At 43.8% G+C, this 17,237-nt stretch overlaps 1 protein-coding gene across 1 annotated transcript in view; it reads left to right on the forward strand.

Moving 5' to 3' along the window:
- The window catches only part of LOC111969625 (receptor-type tyrosine-protein phosphatase T-like), a gene marked incomplete at its 5' end in the record, with an annotated part of 104,175 nt that extends 87,233 nt beyond the window's left edge, over positions 1 to 16,942 (forward strand). The window contains 2 exons of the mRNA XM_023995763.3: positions 10,128 to 10,263; positions 14,893 to 16,942. Of these exons, the coding sequence (XP_023851531.2) occupies positions 10,128 to 10,263; positions 14,893 to 14,946 (190 nt within the window). The remainder of the gene's footprint in view (positions 1 to 10,127; positions 10,264 to 14,892) is intronic.
- Positions 16,943 to 17,237: the final 295 nt, after the last annotated feature.

Consider the following 17,237-nt stretch of genomic DNA (forward strand, 5'->3'; position numbering starts at 1 on the left):
TATTTGTATGCTGATATGGTGTCCATATTAGGACAATCACACTTCCATGGAAGTTGTATTTCCATACGGTGTCCATATCAGAAAACAGTTCTTTACTCATACAGTGTCCATGCGTGGATAGTCACTTGCCCATGGAATTTGTATACAGGGACATTGTATACGAGACAGGATGTAGAGGGGTAGAAACGATTAAAAATCAAATGCTGGAATTAATTCAAATTCTGCTGCTAAATGAGTGAAGTTAGTGGTAGAAAAAATGATCTGTATATTCTGTCTGGCCATACTCATATACAACACTATACTCTCAGACAGTAAGACAATAGGGAATGTGCTTTATGAATGTATTTATCACGGCTCGCTTCCACAGTGCTGTTTCCTTCTAGAGCAGGGGTACTCAACTACTATTTGAGAAGGTCTGGTCACACATATTTCCTAGATGGCAAAGGTTATCGGCATAGTAACAAACCTCGACCAATGTGACCGCAAACTGTTCAAACTGTTCCAACCACTCTTGTTGGCGGAGAGAAAATGTTGCCGTTTTAAAGCTAATTTTCTACACATTTTGCCATCGGGCGGAGAGAAAAACGAGCAGTTTTAAAGCTAATTTCCTCAAATTCTACACATTTTGCCATCGGGCAAGACACACGTCTTCTGTGTGTTTTGATACCTGAGTGACACAACAAAATCAATGAGTGCCCCCTGGGGATCGAAGCCCCTGGGAACATAATCTGGCCATGATAACTACAATATTTAGATAGCTAGTTCGCCTAATTTACCCATTTATCTAACATGGCCAGCAGTTAATCAACTGGACATTTATCGCAGGTTAAGAATAGCTCTCTAAGGTCTGTCAGTGAAGGACATTGCGAGGGGGAAAACAGCCCATGCACTACCAAATTTCGAAATTGTACATCGTGTGTTCTACTATTACAACTCTCAGGCAGCATTAAGTTAAAAACCTGACTGAATCCAACGGACAAAAAGTTTTTTAAGTCGGGAGCCCCGGATTAAGACCGCGATCCGCCAGTTGAGTATGGCTGTTCTAGAGTATATACAGAGGATGGAAAGTCCTTTGAGACTTTCCTATGACTCTCAACCACACTATTTCTGTTGTGGTGAGAGATTGCTTTTAAAAGTCACCATGGAGGGCCTCCCGGGTGGCGCAGTGGTCTAGGGCACTGCATCGCAGTGCTAGCTGCGCCACCAGAGTCTCTGGGTTCGCGCCCAGGCTCTGTCGCAGCCGGCCGCGACCGGGGGGTCCGTGGGGCGACGCACATTTTGCCTAGCGTCGCCCGGGTTAGGGAGGGTTTGGCCGGTAGGGATATCCTTGTCTCATCGCGCTCCAGCGACTCCTGTGGCGGGCCGGGCGCAGTGCGCGCTAACCAAGTGGGCCAGATGCACGGTGTTTCCTCCGACACATTGGTGCGGCTGGCTTCCGGGTTGGAGGCGCGCTGTGTTAAGATTGGTTGGGTTGTGCTTCGGAGGACGCACGGCTTTCGACCTTCGTCTCTCCCGAGCCCTACGGGAGTTGTAGCGATGAGACAAGATTGTAATTACTAGCGATTGGATACCACGAAAATTGGGGAGAAAATGGGATAAAATTTAAAKAAGAAAAAAAGAAGAAAAAAAAAAGAGGTCACCATGTAAATAATAGATATTGACAACGCAAAAGACAAATCCACAAGGTCCACAATCCACAAGGTCCATGGTCTGTGGCACGTGAGAGAGATGAGTTGTACTTGAACTGATGAAGTGATAAGAGTCAGTGACAAAAAGAGGTTAGTGAGAATCATCACTCCAGGTTATATTCCAGTTTGTGCCACTCGCCATGACAAAGGGTTTATCAAGCCCCACAGATATCTAATTACAGATATCTAATTAAATGAATGGCCTCAGCTCAAATTCACCGCTCTGTTATCAGTGTGTACTGATGTAAAACATTTGTGGAACCATTGAAAGGTATGGAACTGTGTGGGTCTTTTTCAGATAAGCACCACTGTATGTCGCATCAATAAGTGCATCGACGACGTTGTCCCCACAGTGACCGTACGTACTTACTCCAACAAGAAGCCATGGATTACAGGCAACATCCACACTGAGCTAAAGGGTAGAGCTGGCGCTTTCATGGAGCAGGGCTCTAACCCGGACATTTATAAGAAATCCTTCTATGCCCTCTGACAAACCATCAAACAGACAAAGTGTCAATACAGGACTAAGATTGAATCCTACTAAAACAACTCCGATGCTCATCGGATGTGGCAGGGCTTGCAAATGATTACGGACTACAAAGGAAACCCAGCCGTAAGCTGCCCAGTGACACGAGCCAACCAGACAAGCTAAATGACTTCAATGCTCGCTTCGAGGCAAGCAACACTGAAGCATTGCATGAGAGCACCAGCTGTTTCGGACAACTGTGTGATCACACATCTGCCACGCTGATCCTCAACATCGGGGCCCTTCAGAGGTGCCTACTTAGTCCCCTCCTGTACTCCCTGTTCACCCATGACTACGTGGCCAAGCACAACTCCATCACCATCACTAAGTTTGAAGACGACACAACAGGCTTGATCACCGAACAACTATGATACAGCATATAGGGAGGTGGTCAGAGACCTGGCAGTCTGTGCCCAAACAACAACCTCTCCTTCAATGTGATTAATACAAAGGAGATGATCGTGGACTACAGGAAAAGGAGGGCCGAGCTCGCCTCCATTCTCATCAATGAGGCTGTAGTGGAGCAGGTTGAGAGCTTAAATACACACGGTGTCCACATCACAAACAAACGAACATGGTCCAAACACACCAAGACAGTTGTGAAGAGGGCACGACAACAGCTATTCCCCCTCAGGAGACTGAAAAGATTTGGCATGGGTCCTCAGATCCTCAAAAAGTTCTACAGCTGCCCCATCGAGAGCATCTTGACTGGTTGCATCACCACTTGGTATGGCAACTGCTCGGCCTCAGACCGCAAGGCGCTACAGAAGGTAGTGCGTATGGCCCAGTACATCACTGGGGCCAAGCTTCCGTCCATCCAGGACCTCTATACCAGGCGGTGTCAGAGGAAGGCCCTAAAAATTGCTAAAGGCTCCAGCCACCATAGTCATAGACTTCCGCACGACAAGCGGTACCGGAGCACCAAGTCTAGGCTTCTTAACAGTTTCTATTCCCAAGCCATAAGACTGCTGAGCAGCTAATCAAATGGCTACTCGGACAATTTGCTATGCCCCGCCCTCCTTTTTTTATGCTGTTGCTACTCACTGTTTATTATCTATGCATAGTACTTCAATCCTTCGTACATGTACATAATACTTTGACTAACCTGTACCCCGCACATTGACTAGGTACCGGTACCCCCTGTATATAGCCTCGTTATTGTTATTTTATTGTTGCTCTTTTATTTTTGTAACTTTAGTTTATTTAGTAAATGTTTTGTTAAATCTTGTTTTTCTTCAAACTGCGTTGTTGGTTAAGGGCTTGTAAGTAAGCATTTCACGGTAAGGTCTACACCTGTGTTATTCGGCGCATGTGACTAATAACATTTGATTTGACTAGTCTGTTATAAGGAAAAGTCTGATATTAAGTCCCTCCCAATTTTTTGTCTTTCTTATTTTGTGTTTGAATACATAGTCGTGTTATAATTATTTGAATCCATTTATTTTTACCCATTTATATAAATTAATGCAGTGACATTAAAGATGCATGTATTTGGTTAGTTTTAGTATCAGTATTAAATATTTTGTTCATTACCCAAAGAAATTAACCAATCTAACAGCATTGTTAGCTATAGACAAGCAAACAGCACCTCTCCCATTCTCATTGTCACTAGCTATGGATGCTATTAGACTTGAGCAAATTAAACTTAAAATGAGGGAGATCAAGTAAGACAATCCATAGTGGGGACTGATTTCAAGGAGCAGGCCCAACGATAACACTGATGAGTCCTGGTTGTGTGATTCCTCTCCCCACTGTCCAAAATACTGAACAAAACCACTTTCGTAACAGTTCAGTGATGCTATTCTAATCAGGTAGCCATAGATTTTTCGCACCGCTATAGTGTTACGGCTTAGCTTGGCTGTTACTTTACTGCTACATACTAACCGGACTTTGTGGCCTTGGTATGGGAGGTGACCAAGAACCGGATGGTCACTCTGACAGAGCTCCAGACTTCCTCTGTGGAGATGGGAGAACCTTCCAGAAGTATAACTAACGTCAGCCAGATAGTTAACAGTATGCTTTAACTTGAAATGAAAACGAATTTCTGACTAAATTAGAAACGTATAAAATCTGAAAATGTAGCTAGACTCTTACCCGCATACATGGATGCACACTTGACGGCAGACTGGAACCATGTAGCAACTATTTAACGTTTTGTTTGTAGCTACATCTTGTTTGGCCAGTGTTGTGTAAAGTCACTCTTGTTCACACTGACCGTGGTGTGTGCAGAAAGTAGCCCATCACTTTTTCCAACTGATCTGTCGATAGCGCCTGCTAAATTCAGGCCATCAATGTTGTTGAGAAAAGTAGCAAACCTTTTGTAGTTCGCAATGGCTAACATTATATCTTTAAAAAATTGGCATGGCAGAAAGGACTTCAACACATACTGAGCAGCTCATGTTACAGACAGAAGCATGCTACATGGCAGAACAATCCAAACTATTTTCCCGGCATGTCCAGCTCATCCATTATTTCAGCCAATCATGGCTAGCGGGAAGATTCCTGTCTTTTTCTGATCTTTCCCCCCATGTAGTGAATCTGTTATTCAATACATTTCTATGGGCTAATAGCCCAATAGGATAAACGGAAGCAAACGGAAGCAAACGGAACGAAACAGGGATAAGCATACCTGAATTTGTCCAATAGAAACTAATTTGCAACTGCTAGACTAATGATTACACCTTAGATCAGCTAGATGCAGGGATCAGTGCGCAAGGCAGTATTGAATGTGTCAAATCAAATCTTAGTTGTCACATGTGCTGAACACAACAGGTGTAGACCTTACCGTGAAATGCTTACTTACAAGCCCTTAACCAACAATGCAGTCAAGAGAAATAAGAGTTAAGAATAATATTTAGTAAATAAACTAAAGTAAAAAATAAAAGAGCAACAATAAAATAACAATAAAGAGGTTATATACATGGGGTACCGGTAACGAGTCAATGTGCGGGAGGTTAGTAGAGGTAATTGAGGTAATATGTACATGTAGATAGGGGTAAAGTGACTGCATATATAATGGATAATAAATAGTGAGTAGCAGCGTAAAAAAGGGGTGGGTCAATGCAAATAGTCCACGTAGCCATTTGATGAACTGTTCTGCGGTCTTATGGCTTGGGGATAGAAGCTGTTAAGAAGCCTTTCGGACCTAGATGTGGCGCTCCGGTACTGCTTGCCCTGCAAAAGCAGAGAGAACAGTGTATGACTAGGGTGGCTGGGGTCTTTGGCAATTTTTGGGGCCTTCCTCTGAGACCGCCTGGTATAGAGGTCCTGGATGACAGGAAGCTTGGCCCCAGTGATGTACAGGGCAGTACGCACTACCTTATGTAGTGCCTTGCGGTCTGAGGCCGAGCAGCTGCCATACCAGCGGGTGTTGCATCCCGTCAGGGTGCTCTCGGTGGTGCAGCCGTATAACATTTTTGAGGATCTGAGGACCCATGCCAAATCTTTTCAGTCTCCTGAGGGGGAATAGGCGTTGTCGTGCCCTCTTCACGACTGTCTTGGTGTGTTTGGACCATAATAGTTTGTTGGCTATATGGACACTGTCTGTCACCTTGATTACTCAAAATGATCTCGACCTGTGTGCACCTACGTTGTAAACTTTCATTCATAGGCTAGGTTGTAGCAACCCCATGATGGGTACAGTGAAAATTGTAGTATCATGTAGTAGCCTAAACCTATCAATGTTACATTGAACTGGGTGAATGGGATATGAATGAATGTTGTAATAGAAATAAGGCCATGCTCCCCAAAAATATAATCGTCCTCCCTCATCTTAAACAGCACCGACCGCCACTGACCCCCTTTATTTTGATATGGTAGGTGGACAAAATGACAAGAATATAAGTGTCAAATGTAAACTGTGCCCAGGTAAGAAACACATCTCCAGCGCTAGAAACTCAACATCCAATCTCTTGAAGCATCTGCCAAAGTAACACGCTTGTCTACCTCATCCAAAACAACCAAGGCTTGATTTCAATCATTCAGGAGCACAGGCTGTAACCCGGGGAGAGCTGAACAAGCTTGTTGCTGGGTATGTAGTCGAGGAAATGCTGCCCTTATCCACTGGTGTATAGGCCTACATAACGTAACATTGACAACGTTTGCATTGAGTGAGGATGCGCAATGCTTTGGGGTTGAACACAAAAGTCATATAACAAAAGTACTATTAGTGTAACTCATTGCTTTTCCCAGGGAGTCAAAAATAAAGTAATAAAGAAGTAACGAGTAATAGGTAATATATATATATTTTTAAATGTAACGACCCCAACACTGGTGCTAATATGGACACTGTAATTATGACTTGTCTCATAGCCAGAAGCATTAGAGCATTTTAGGTGCCCCAGGAAAGAAAAAAAAGTTTGAGGGAACCAATCAAAGCTCAACACATTCAGGAGCACATTTTTGTGCGAATACTGTTTGTACAACGGCCTCCTATCCACACCAGTGAGTCAGCTCGCCCTCACTGACTACTTGAGTCACGTCAGCCAGACTGGCGCAGACCCTAATTCCGCCTCCTCTGATAACCATAATGGTAATAGCGTACCTTCTCTCATTTAGCAATGGTTTCATAATGTGTATTACCTTGAACATGTTGGAGGAAATACTTCAGTGGGCGGCAATGAGTCCCTTCAAGACCCTTCAGTACTACTTTTCAGAGATTGGGCAGAGTTTGATTTTGGTTGAGTGGTCAAGCATTTCTCATCTTTTCCAAATGCCCCTCCCTCCTCTCTCTCGTGTTTTAGGTTTTATGTATCACACGGGTTCTAGTTGAAACCAAATGGTTAGAGAATTTGTGAGAGAGTATTTTCATCATTAATGGTCCGACTGTTTGAGTAGTAAGGCATGCAGAATATTGTATGCAGGGGATGCAGGGGCTTGAGGCTGCCCTAATATGGACTTCGTAATACACACATGGGCTTAAGCTCAGTCTATGTGGATTGGATAGGAGATGGGCTACGGTAGTTCTGCTGCTGGGTTAGATTTGTGGGTTTTCCTCCATGTTTTAATGAATGCCCCAGGTACAGTCCCACGTCCTGCTATACTGTACATGGTACACCTCTCACATTAATGAAATACACTGCTCAAAAAAATAAAGGGAATACTTAAACAACACAATGTAACTCCAAGTCAATCACACTTCTGTGAAATCAAACTGTCCACTTAGGAAGCAACACTGATTGACAATACATTTACATGCTGTTGTGCAAATGGAATAGACAAAAGGTGGAAATTATAGGCAATTAGCAAGACACCCCCAATAAAGGAGTGGGTCTGCAGGTGGTGACCACAGACCACTTCTCAGTTCCTATGCTTCCTGGCTGATGTTTTGGTCACTTTTGAATGCTGGCTGCTTTCACTCTAGTGGTAGCATGAGACGGAGTCTACAACCCACACAAGTGGCTCAGGTAGTGCAGCTCATGCACATTTGTGGCCTGCTGGAGGTCATTTTGCAGGGCTCTGGCAGTGCTCCTCCTTGCACAAAGGCGGAGGTAGCGGTCCTGCTGCTGGGTTGTTACCCTCCTACGGCCTCCTCCACGTCTCCTGATGTACTGGCCTGTCTCCTGGTAGCGCCTCCATGCTCTGGACACTACGCTGACAGACACAGCAAACCGTCTTGCCACAGCTCGCATTGATGTGCCATCCTGGATGAGCTGCACTACCTGAGCCACTTGTGTGGTGGTTGTAGACTCCGTCTCATGCTACCACTAGAGTGAAAGCACCGCCAGCATTCAAAAGTGACCAAAACATCAGCCAGGAAGCATAGGAACTGAGAAGTGGTCTGTGGTCACCACCTGCAGAACCACTCCTTTTTTTTAGTTGGGGTGTCTTGCTAATTGCCTAAAATTTCCACCTTTGTTCTATTCCATTTGCACAACAGCATGTGAAATTTATTGTCAATCAGTGTTGCTCCTAAGTGGACAGTTTGATTTCACAGAAGTGTGATTGACTGGAGTTACATTGTGTTGTTAAGTGTTTCCCTTTATTTTTTTGAGCAGTGTATATTCAACAAAGTAATACATCATATAGATTGGTTCAGAGATATTGTAAAGGGGCTGTTACAACATAGTTTTTTTGACCATATATCAAAACTTTGTGCATCCCCAACGGGCGATTTTGATCGACTCTCTTTACCCGCTCTCTTTTACCTTCTCTCGCTCTTTCTCTTACTACTCTCCCTCTTTCTTTACCTCTCCCACTCTTTCTTTACTCTTCCTTTCTTTACTCTCTCCCTCTTTCTTTACCTCTCTCCCTCTTTCTTTACCTCTCTCCCTTTCTTTGCTCTCTCCCTCTTTCTTTGCTCTCTCCCTCGTTCATTACTCTCTCCCTCTTTCTTTACTCTCTCCCTCTTTCATTTACTTCCTGCTTTCTTGTCCCTCTTTCTTTACTTCTCCCTCTTTCTTTACCTCTCTCCCTCTTCCTTTACCTCTCTCTTTCTTTACTCTCTCCCTCTTTCTTTACTCTCTCCCTCTTGCCTGGTATGGCAACTGCTTGGCCTCCGACCGCAAGGCACTACAGAGGGTAGTGCGTACAGCCCAGTACATCACCGGGGCCAAGCTTCCTGCCATCTAGGACCTCTATACCAGGCGGTGTCAGTGGAAGGCCCTAAAAATCGTCAAAGACTCCAGCCATCCTAGTCATAGACTGTTCTCTCTGCTACCGCATGGCAAGCGGTACCGGAGTGCCAAGTCTAGGTCCAAGAGGCTTCTAAACAGTTTCTACCCCCAAGCCATAAGACTACTGAACGGCTAATCAAATGTCTACCCAGAATATTTGCAACCCCCCCACTACGCTGCTGCTACTTTCTGTTATTATCTATGCATAGCCATTTTAACAAACCTACCTGCATGTACATAATTATCTCAAATACCTTGACACCGGTGCCCCCGCACATTGACACATTGACTCTGTACCGGTGCCCCTTGTATATAGGCCCGCTATTGTTATTTACTGCTGCTCTTTAATTATTTGTTTTTCTTATCTCTTACCTTTTTTTAAACTTTTTTTTGTAGTTATTTTCTTAAAACTGCATCGTTGGTTAAGGGCTTGTAAGTAAGCATTTCACTGTAAGGCCTACACCTGTTGTATTCGGCGCATGTGACAAATAAAATGTGATTTGATTTGATTTGACATTCGCTTGAAAAACGAGAAATAGTACTGTTTGTCCATCTTGAGACGCAGTAGCCAGTAAACACTTCCTCAAAATAGTTCAAATTAATCTAAGATAACTCAATGAATCTGTCATTAATTTCAACGTTTTTGCTAAGGAGATCTTAGTCACCCAATTGTACATCTAACTAGGATGTTTCTTGCAGTATTTATCGCCTGATAATGTGTCCCACGTTCTCAACTGAAAACGGAAAATGAGTCAGCTATCGTTGAATGACAACAAATACTTAATTGAAGAATCTCTACTGTTGACCAATCACCGACGAAGGGGCGTAGACTTTAGTTTCTGAAATTCGGCTTGCATCTAGAAAGAAATGTGTGTGCACGAACAGCCGGGAAATCCTTGCTGAAGGCCAAAACGGACAAAAACGTCGCATAACGTCGTCATAATATATGCACAAACTGTTTCCGAACTGTTTCTGATGGGAAGCATGAGGACGCCTGTATTCGCTTTCTCTGTCCTGTTCTCATCCCCCTCTTTGTCTTAATTATTCCCTCTTTCTGTCCCTTACCCTGCCGTTCCATCGCTCTCCCTCTTCATCTCTCTCCCTCTTAATTTACCTCTCTCCCTACTTTGTTCTCGGTCTCATTCTCTCCATCTTATTTTGTCCTTTTCTACCTTTCTGTCCCTCTTCCTCGCTCTCTCTGCCCCTTTCTCATCCCTCTCTTTACATCTCTTTTAACCGTTCTCTCTATCCCATTTATCCACCTTTCCTTACCTATCTTTTAACCTCTCTCTCCAACAGGATGGGTGGTGGACGTAGCGGTACCTTCTGTGCCATCTGCAGCATCAGTGAGATGATCCAGCAACAGAACATTGTAGATGTGTTCCACACCGTCAAGACCCTGAGGAACAACAAATCCAACATGGTGGAGACTATGGTACGTTACACTGACCACAACAGGTGATGTGGTACTGTATAGGTGGCTTGAGGAGGGTTATTAGTACCTATCAGCAATATATGACACACACTCAGAACACACAGTTGTGGCTGTATTGGACAGGTTCAAGACCATACACAGACGGGTAGACACAGCCACAGAGGCACATGCATGTACGCACACACATTCTCAGGCTGATGACTTGCTATTGCAGGTGTTGTGTTAATAGATGTCTCTACGCCTTCTCATATAGCCTCAGAAACCAGATGCTTCATTTGACAGATCCATCTCAGGATGGGCACAGCTGTTCGCTTAGAATTAAAGTCGATTTTAGGGCAAAAGACAACTGCTGTAATAAAAAAGTTATTGGTGACTTTGAAGATACCGTCATAATACTCCATGAAATTTTGATGAAAGACGATTTGATTCTCTTTATTTTTTATCTAGTGTTATACTACAGCATTGTTTAATACACTTTTCTGATTGGCTAGAAGGGCATTCTAGAATGGACATTAAAACCAGATAACGGGTCATCTTGCAATCATGACGCAATATGCCCCTACAAATGCAGATCGATACCCCATAATGACAAAGCGAAAACAGGTTTTAAAAAATTTCCGAATGTATACAATAATTAAAACAGGAATATGACATTTACATAGTTATTCAGACCTTTTACTCAGTGCTTTGTTGAAGCCCCTTTGGAAGCAATTACAGCCTTGAGTCTTCTTGGGTATGACGCTGTACCTGTATTTGGGGAGTTTTTCCCATTCTTCTCTGCAGATCCTTTCAAGCTTTGTCAGGTTGGAAGGGGAGCATCGCTGCACAGCTATTTTCAGGTCTCTCCAGAGATGTTCGATCAGGTTCAGGTCCAGGCTCTGGCTGGGCCACTCAAGGACATTCAGAGACTTGTCCCAAAGCCATTCCTGCGTTGTCTTGGCTGTGTGCTCAGAATCATCCTGTTAGAAGGTGAAACTTCACTCCGGTCTGAGGTTAAATGCTGGTCATGGCTCAGATCAACACCATCATCCCAAAAACCCTAGACCCACTCCATTTGGCATACCACCCCAACAGATCCACAGATGACACAATCTCTATTGGACTTCACACTACCCTTTCCCAACTGGAAAAAAGGAACACCTATGTGAGAATGCTATTCATTGACAACAGCTCAGCGTTCAACACCATAGTACCCTCAAAGCTTATCACTAAGCTATGGACCCAGGGACTAAACACTTCCCTTTGCAACTGGATCCTGGACTTCCTGACGGGCAGCCATAGGTGGTAAACGTAGGTAACAACACATCTGCCACACTGATCCTCAATACGGGGGCCCCTCAGGGGTGCGTCAATAGTCCCCATCTGTACTCCCTGTTCACCCATGACTGTGTGGCCAAGCAGGACTCCAACACCATCATTAAGTTTGAAGACGACACAACGGTGGTAGGCCTGATCACCAACAACGATGAGACAGCCTATAGGGAGGAGGTCAGAGACCTGGCAGTCTGGTGCAGGATAACAACCTCTTGCTCAACATGATCAAGACTAAGGAGATGATCGTGGACTACAGGAAAAGGAGGGCTGAGCACACCCCCATTCTCATCAATGGGGCTGTAGTGGAGCAGGTTGAGAGCTTCAAGTCCCATGGTATCCACATCACAAACAAACAAACATGGTCCAAACACACCAAGACAGTCTTGAAGAGGGCATGACAATGCCTATTCCCCCTCAGGAGACTGAAAAGATTTGGCATGGGTCCTCATATCCTCACAAAGTTCTACAGCTGCACCATCGAGAGCATCCAGACTAGTTGCATCACCGCCTGGTATGGCAACTGCTCGGCCTCCGACCGCGAGGCACTACAGAAGCTAGTGCGTAATGCCCTGTACATTACTGGGACCAAGCTTCCTGCCATCCAGGACCTCTATACCAGGCGGTGTCAGAGGAAGGCCCTAAAAATTCCCAAAGACTCCAGACACCGGCAAGCGGTACCGGAGCGTCAAGTCTAGGTCAAAAAGGCTTTTTAACAACTTCTATCCTCAAACCATAAGGCTGCTGAACAGCTAATCAAATGGTACCTGGGATATTTGCATTGACCCCCCCCCCCCCCTTTTTTTTTATGCTGCTGCTACTCACTGTTTATTATCTAACGATAGTCACTTTACCCTACTTACATGTATATATTACCTCGACTAATCTGTACCACCACACATTGACTTGGTACCGGTACCCTTTGTATATAGCCTTGTTATTGTTATTTTATTATATCAAGCTGAACCTCGCAAGACGGAGCTGCTCTTCCTCCCGGGGAAGGACTGCCCGTTCCATGATCTCGCCATCACGGTTGACAACTCCATTGTGTCCTCCTCCAGAGTGCTAAGAACCTTGGTGTGATCCTGGACAACACCCTGTCGTTCTCAACTAACATCAAGGCGGTGACCCGTTCCTGTAGGTTCATGCTCTACAACATTCGCAGAGTACGACCCTGCCTCACACAGGAAGCGGCGCAGGTCCTAATCCAGGCACTTGTCATCTCCCGTCTGGATTACTGCAACTCGCTGTTGGCCTGGCTCCCTGCCTGTGCCATTAAACCCCTACAACTCATCCAGAACGCCGCAGCCCGTCTGGTGTTCAACCTTCCCAAGTTCTCTCACGTCACCCCGCTCCTCCGTCTCTCCACTGGCTTCCAGTTGAAGCTCGCATCCGTTACAAGACCATGGTGCTTGCCTACGGAGCTGTGAGGGGAACGGCACCTCCGTACCTTTAGGCTCTGATCAGGCCCTACACCCAAACAAGGGCACTGCGTTCATCCACCTCTGGCCTGCTCGCCTCCCTACCTCTGAGGAAGTACAGTTCCGCTCAGCCAGTCAAAACTGTTCGCTGCTCTGGCACCCAATGGTGGAACAAACTCCCTCACGACGCCAGGTCAGCGGAGTCAATCACCACCTTCCGGAGACACCTGAAACCCCATCTTTAAGGAATACCTAGGATAGGATAAAGAATCCTTCTAACCCCCCCCCACCCCCTTAAAGGAGTTAGATGCACTTATTGTAAAGTGGTTGTTCCACTGGATATCATAAGGTGAATTCACCAATTTGTAAGTCGCTCTGGATAAGAGCGTCTGCTAAATGACTTAAATGTAATGTAAATGTATTATAGGTCTTTTATTTTTGTAACTTTAGTGTATTTAGTAAATATTTTCTTAACTCTTGTTTTTCTTCAAACTGCACTGTTGGTTAAGCGCTTATTAGTAAGCATTTCACGATAAGGTTTACACCTGTTTTAATTAGCCCATGTGGAGGTTGTGAGCGCTATGGAGCATGTTTTCATCAAGGATCTCTCTTGACTCTGTTCATCTTTCCTTCGATCCTGACTAGTCTCACAGTCCCTGCCACTGAAAAACAACCCCACAGCATGTTGCTGCCACCACCCATGCTTCACCTTAGGAATGGTGCCAGGTTTCCTCCAGATGTGACGCTTGGCTTTCAGGCCAATGCATTGAATCTTGGTTTCATCAGACTAGAGAATTTTGTTTCTCATGGTCTGAGAGGCCTTTAGGTGCCTTTTGACAAACTCCAAGCGGGCTGTCATGTGCCTTTTACTGTGCTTCCGTCTGGCCACTTTACCATAAAGGCCTGATTGGTGGAGTGCTTCAGAGATGGTTGTCCTTCTGGAAGGTTCTCCCATCTCCACAGAGGAACTCTGGAGCTCTGTCAGTGTGACCATCGGGTTCTTGATCACCTCCCTGACCAAGGCCATTCTCCCCCGATTGCTCAGTTTAGTGGCCAGCTGTAGGAAGAGTCTTGGTGGTTCAAAACGTATTCCATTTAAGAATGGAGGCCACTGTGTTCTTGAGGACCTTCAATGCTGCAGACAGTTTTTGGTACCCTTCCCCAGATCTGTTCCTCGACACAATCCTGTCTCGGAGCTCTATGGACAATTCCTTCAATCTCATGGCTTGGTTTTTGGTCTGACATGCACTCTCAACTGCGGGACCTTATATAGACAGGTGTGTGCCTTTCCAAATCATGTCCAATCAATTGAATTTATCACAGGTGGACTCCAATCAGGTTGTAGAAACATCTCAGGGATGATCGATGGAAAAAGGACGCTCTTGAACTCAATTTTGAGTCTCATAGCAAAGGGTCTGACTGCTTATGTTAATAAGGTGTTTCTGTTTTTTATTTGTAATACATTTGGGGAAAAAATCTAAAAACCTGTTTTCGCTTTGTCATTATTGGGTATTGTGTGTAGTAGATTGATGAGGAATATGTTTGATTTAATCAATTTTAGAATAAGGCTGTAACATAATTTGCATAAAGGGAAGTGGTCTGAATACTGTATATATTTCTACCGGTAAATGTTTGCTTTGTGTTGTCTTCTTTGGCAACAGTGGTATAAGCAGGATGAACAGCTTAAACAAATGCAACGGAAGAAACGTTGCTGTTATTCTGGCTGCAGACTGTGTAGCCATTGCTAGTTGGTTTGCATCCATAAATATCAAACTAATCTCTGCTTGTGTTTCCTTTTAATTAATTATAAAAAAGTGAGTCAAATTTCGGACAGATTGGTAATATGACAATCGTGCCAATGACTGACTAGTGCTCTGTCTTTATTTCCCTTTTCTAGGAACAGTACAAGTTCTGCTATGAAGTTGCTCTGGAGGCCCTTAGCTCATTCTGAGAGAGCAACGCTGCCTCTCGTGTCTGTGGGACACAGTGCTGACACTGCAGAGACACCAACCCATACGAGGCAGCGGATGTGTGTGTGACCACACACACACACGTGAGAAACTCTATACTGAAGAAAAAACGCCCTCCACACTGGGGTTATGTGTGCGCTTTTGCAAGACCGGGACCCCTTTCGCTTGTGTAAAGAAAAAATGGAATGAAAACCTTTAAACACAGCTTTCCTCTTTCTTCAATGTCCATCTTGGACTGTGATGTGATCTTGTACAGTCATTTCCTTTTTAGATATATGCCTTGAATTTTATTCCCTCAGTGTAAAAATACAAACCAAGAAAATAAACCGACATGGCTTCCGCTGATGGGGATAAAAAAAACACACACAAAAACAACACAATCAGATTAACAAACACAACAGATACCACCGTACAGACGAAGACAAATGCAAGATGCGAAGATTTGAACTCTACCTGGCTTTGCATCTCTTTTTAAAGAATATTAATAACGACTGTATTATATATTTACCCCCTGTTTTAACGGACACAAAATGGCAGATATTTTTTGTAATTCTTTGGATTTTGTGGTTCCTGCAACTCCTTTACATCCATGTGCACACGCTGGTTCTCACATTCGCAAAGTGGCATTTTCTGTCAATGGCTTGGTTTCTTTTGGTGTTGTGGCATGTTCTCATCCTGTTGTCCCATGGCTCTTGTGCTGTGCAGACAATCATGAATTATTCTGGGCCTGGTTTTCAAAAGCATCTTAAGGCTGAGATGTGTTTGGGAATCCGGGCCCTGGTTTGCTGCAATGAAAATGAGAGAAGAGTCAGTCAACACTTTAGCATTCTATGCTGGCTCTACACAGTATTCATCTAAACGTATTTTACATTCATGTGTTTTGTCATTTGCACTGTATTTTGCACTGCTTTGCCTTCAATCCCATTTTAAAATGGTCTCGTGTAGGGGAGGCTAGGGGCAATCGTAACAGGGAGCAATTGTAATACATTGCATTTCTCCAAACAGAAACAAGCTGGAGTGATGAAACACACACAGTACATTTATGTTATGTCTGCTTGAAAAGTTACAGCCAGATATCTCACTATATTAACTTTTAAATGGGCAAATGTTTGTTTTTCAGGGATGAAAGTCGTTTTTTCCACCAGTTGTATTTTTATTATACTGCCCTTAGCATTAGTGTCCAATAATTCAAACTATCATCATTTTCATCACTATATGTTGACTAAACATTGATATGAATGACATGTCACTATTGTTGTCTCTTACTAGGCACATGCGGTTTTGTCATGGCTGCTGGGTTGGGGGCAATTGCCAATTGTAATTCAGTGTTAAAATGACCCTGAGCCAAGCAGTCAAATTATGAAAACAAGTGATTTTAACTTTAAGATTGTATGAGTTATACAAATAACTTTAAATAGCCGTGGGGTCCTGCAGAGTGCCACAGAAATTGTAAACGGATATAATCTGGAAACCGTCATGTTATTCAGATATTTTGAGAGGAACCAAATGGCCATGCACAAACACGGGTGTTACTGTAATTATTGGTTACATACATAGAAATATGAATACTTATTGAAAAATCATTACTTACGTCTATGATAATATGATAACTTAAAAAACATTCATGTTTATGAATTAAGTTAATTTATTTTGTTTATTTTTTAGGTGTTACATTTGACCCCAGCTACTGTTACAATTGCCCTTGACACAGGGCAAAAGTAATGTCTGGACCTTTTGGATTTCAATCAATATTGTGATCTGACAGTCATATGTACAGACATATAAATGTTATGAATGATTCGGACACAGATGTAAGTTTCTAATATAAATAAAAATGATTGGCTTAGTTCGAGTGGTCTCTGAGCAAAAGAGTAAAATGCAAACATTTTTACAATTGCGCCAGTCTCCCTTAATTCGGTCGATAGTGCCATACTCACATCTTTAAACATATACAATTTTAACGAAATTGTTCAGAAACATATCAGCCTAGGGATAGAGTGGGACAACATTCTATTAATGTGCACCTCAAGCTTGTCAAGCACCGTAGCAGCCCCCACCCTACTGTTTCCCAGTCTCAGGATTTGGATAAGAAGACTACTTTGTTTTTCATCCCTGTCCATTCTGCGCTCATATTCTACTTTATAAGAGCAGTTTGGCTTATTGTGAGGCTGTCCTAATATGGACACCGTAACCGTGTCCTGCCATTTACTCTCCGCCCATGCATCTTATGCATACTGTTTGGAGAACTTCGGATTGTCTTCATCCTCACTAG

The sequence above is a fragment of the Salvelinus sp. IW2-2015 genome, linkage group LG11 (genome assembly GCF_002910315.2).
Source record: "Salvelinus sp. IW2-2015 linkage group LG11, ASM291031v2, whole genome shotgun sequence".
Lineage (NCBI taxonomy): Eukaryota > Metazoa > Chordata > Actinopteri > Salmoniformes > Salmonidae > Salvelinus > Salvelinus sp. IW2-2015.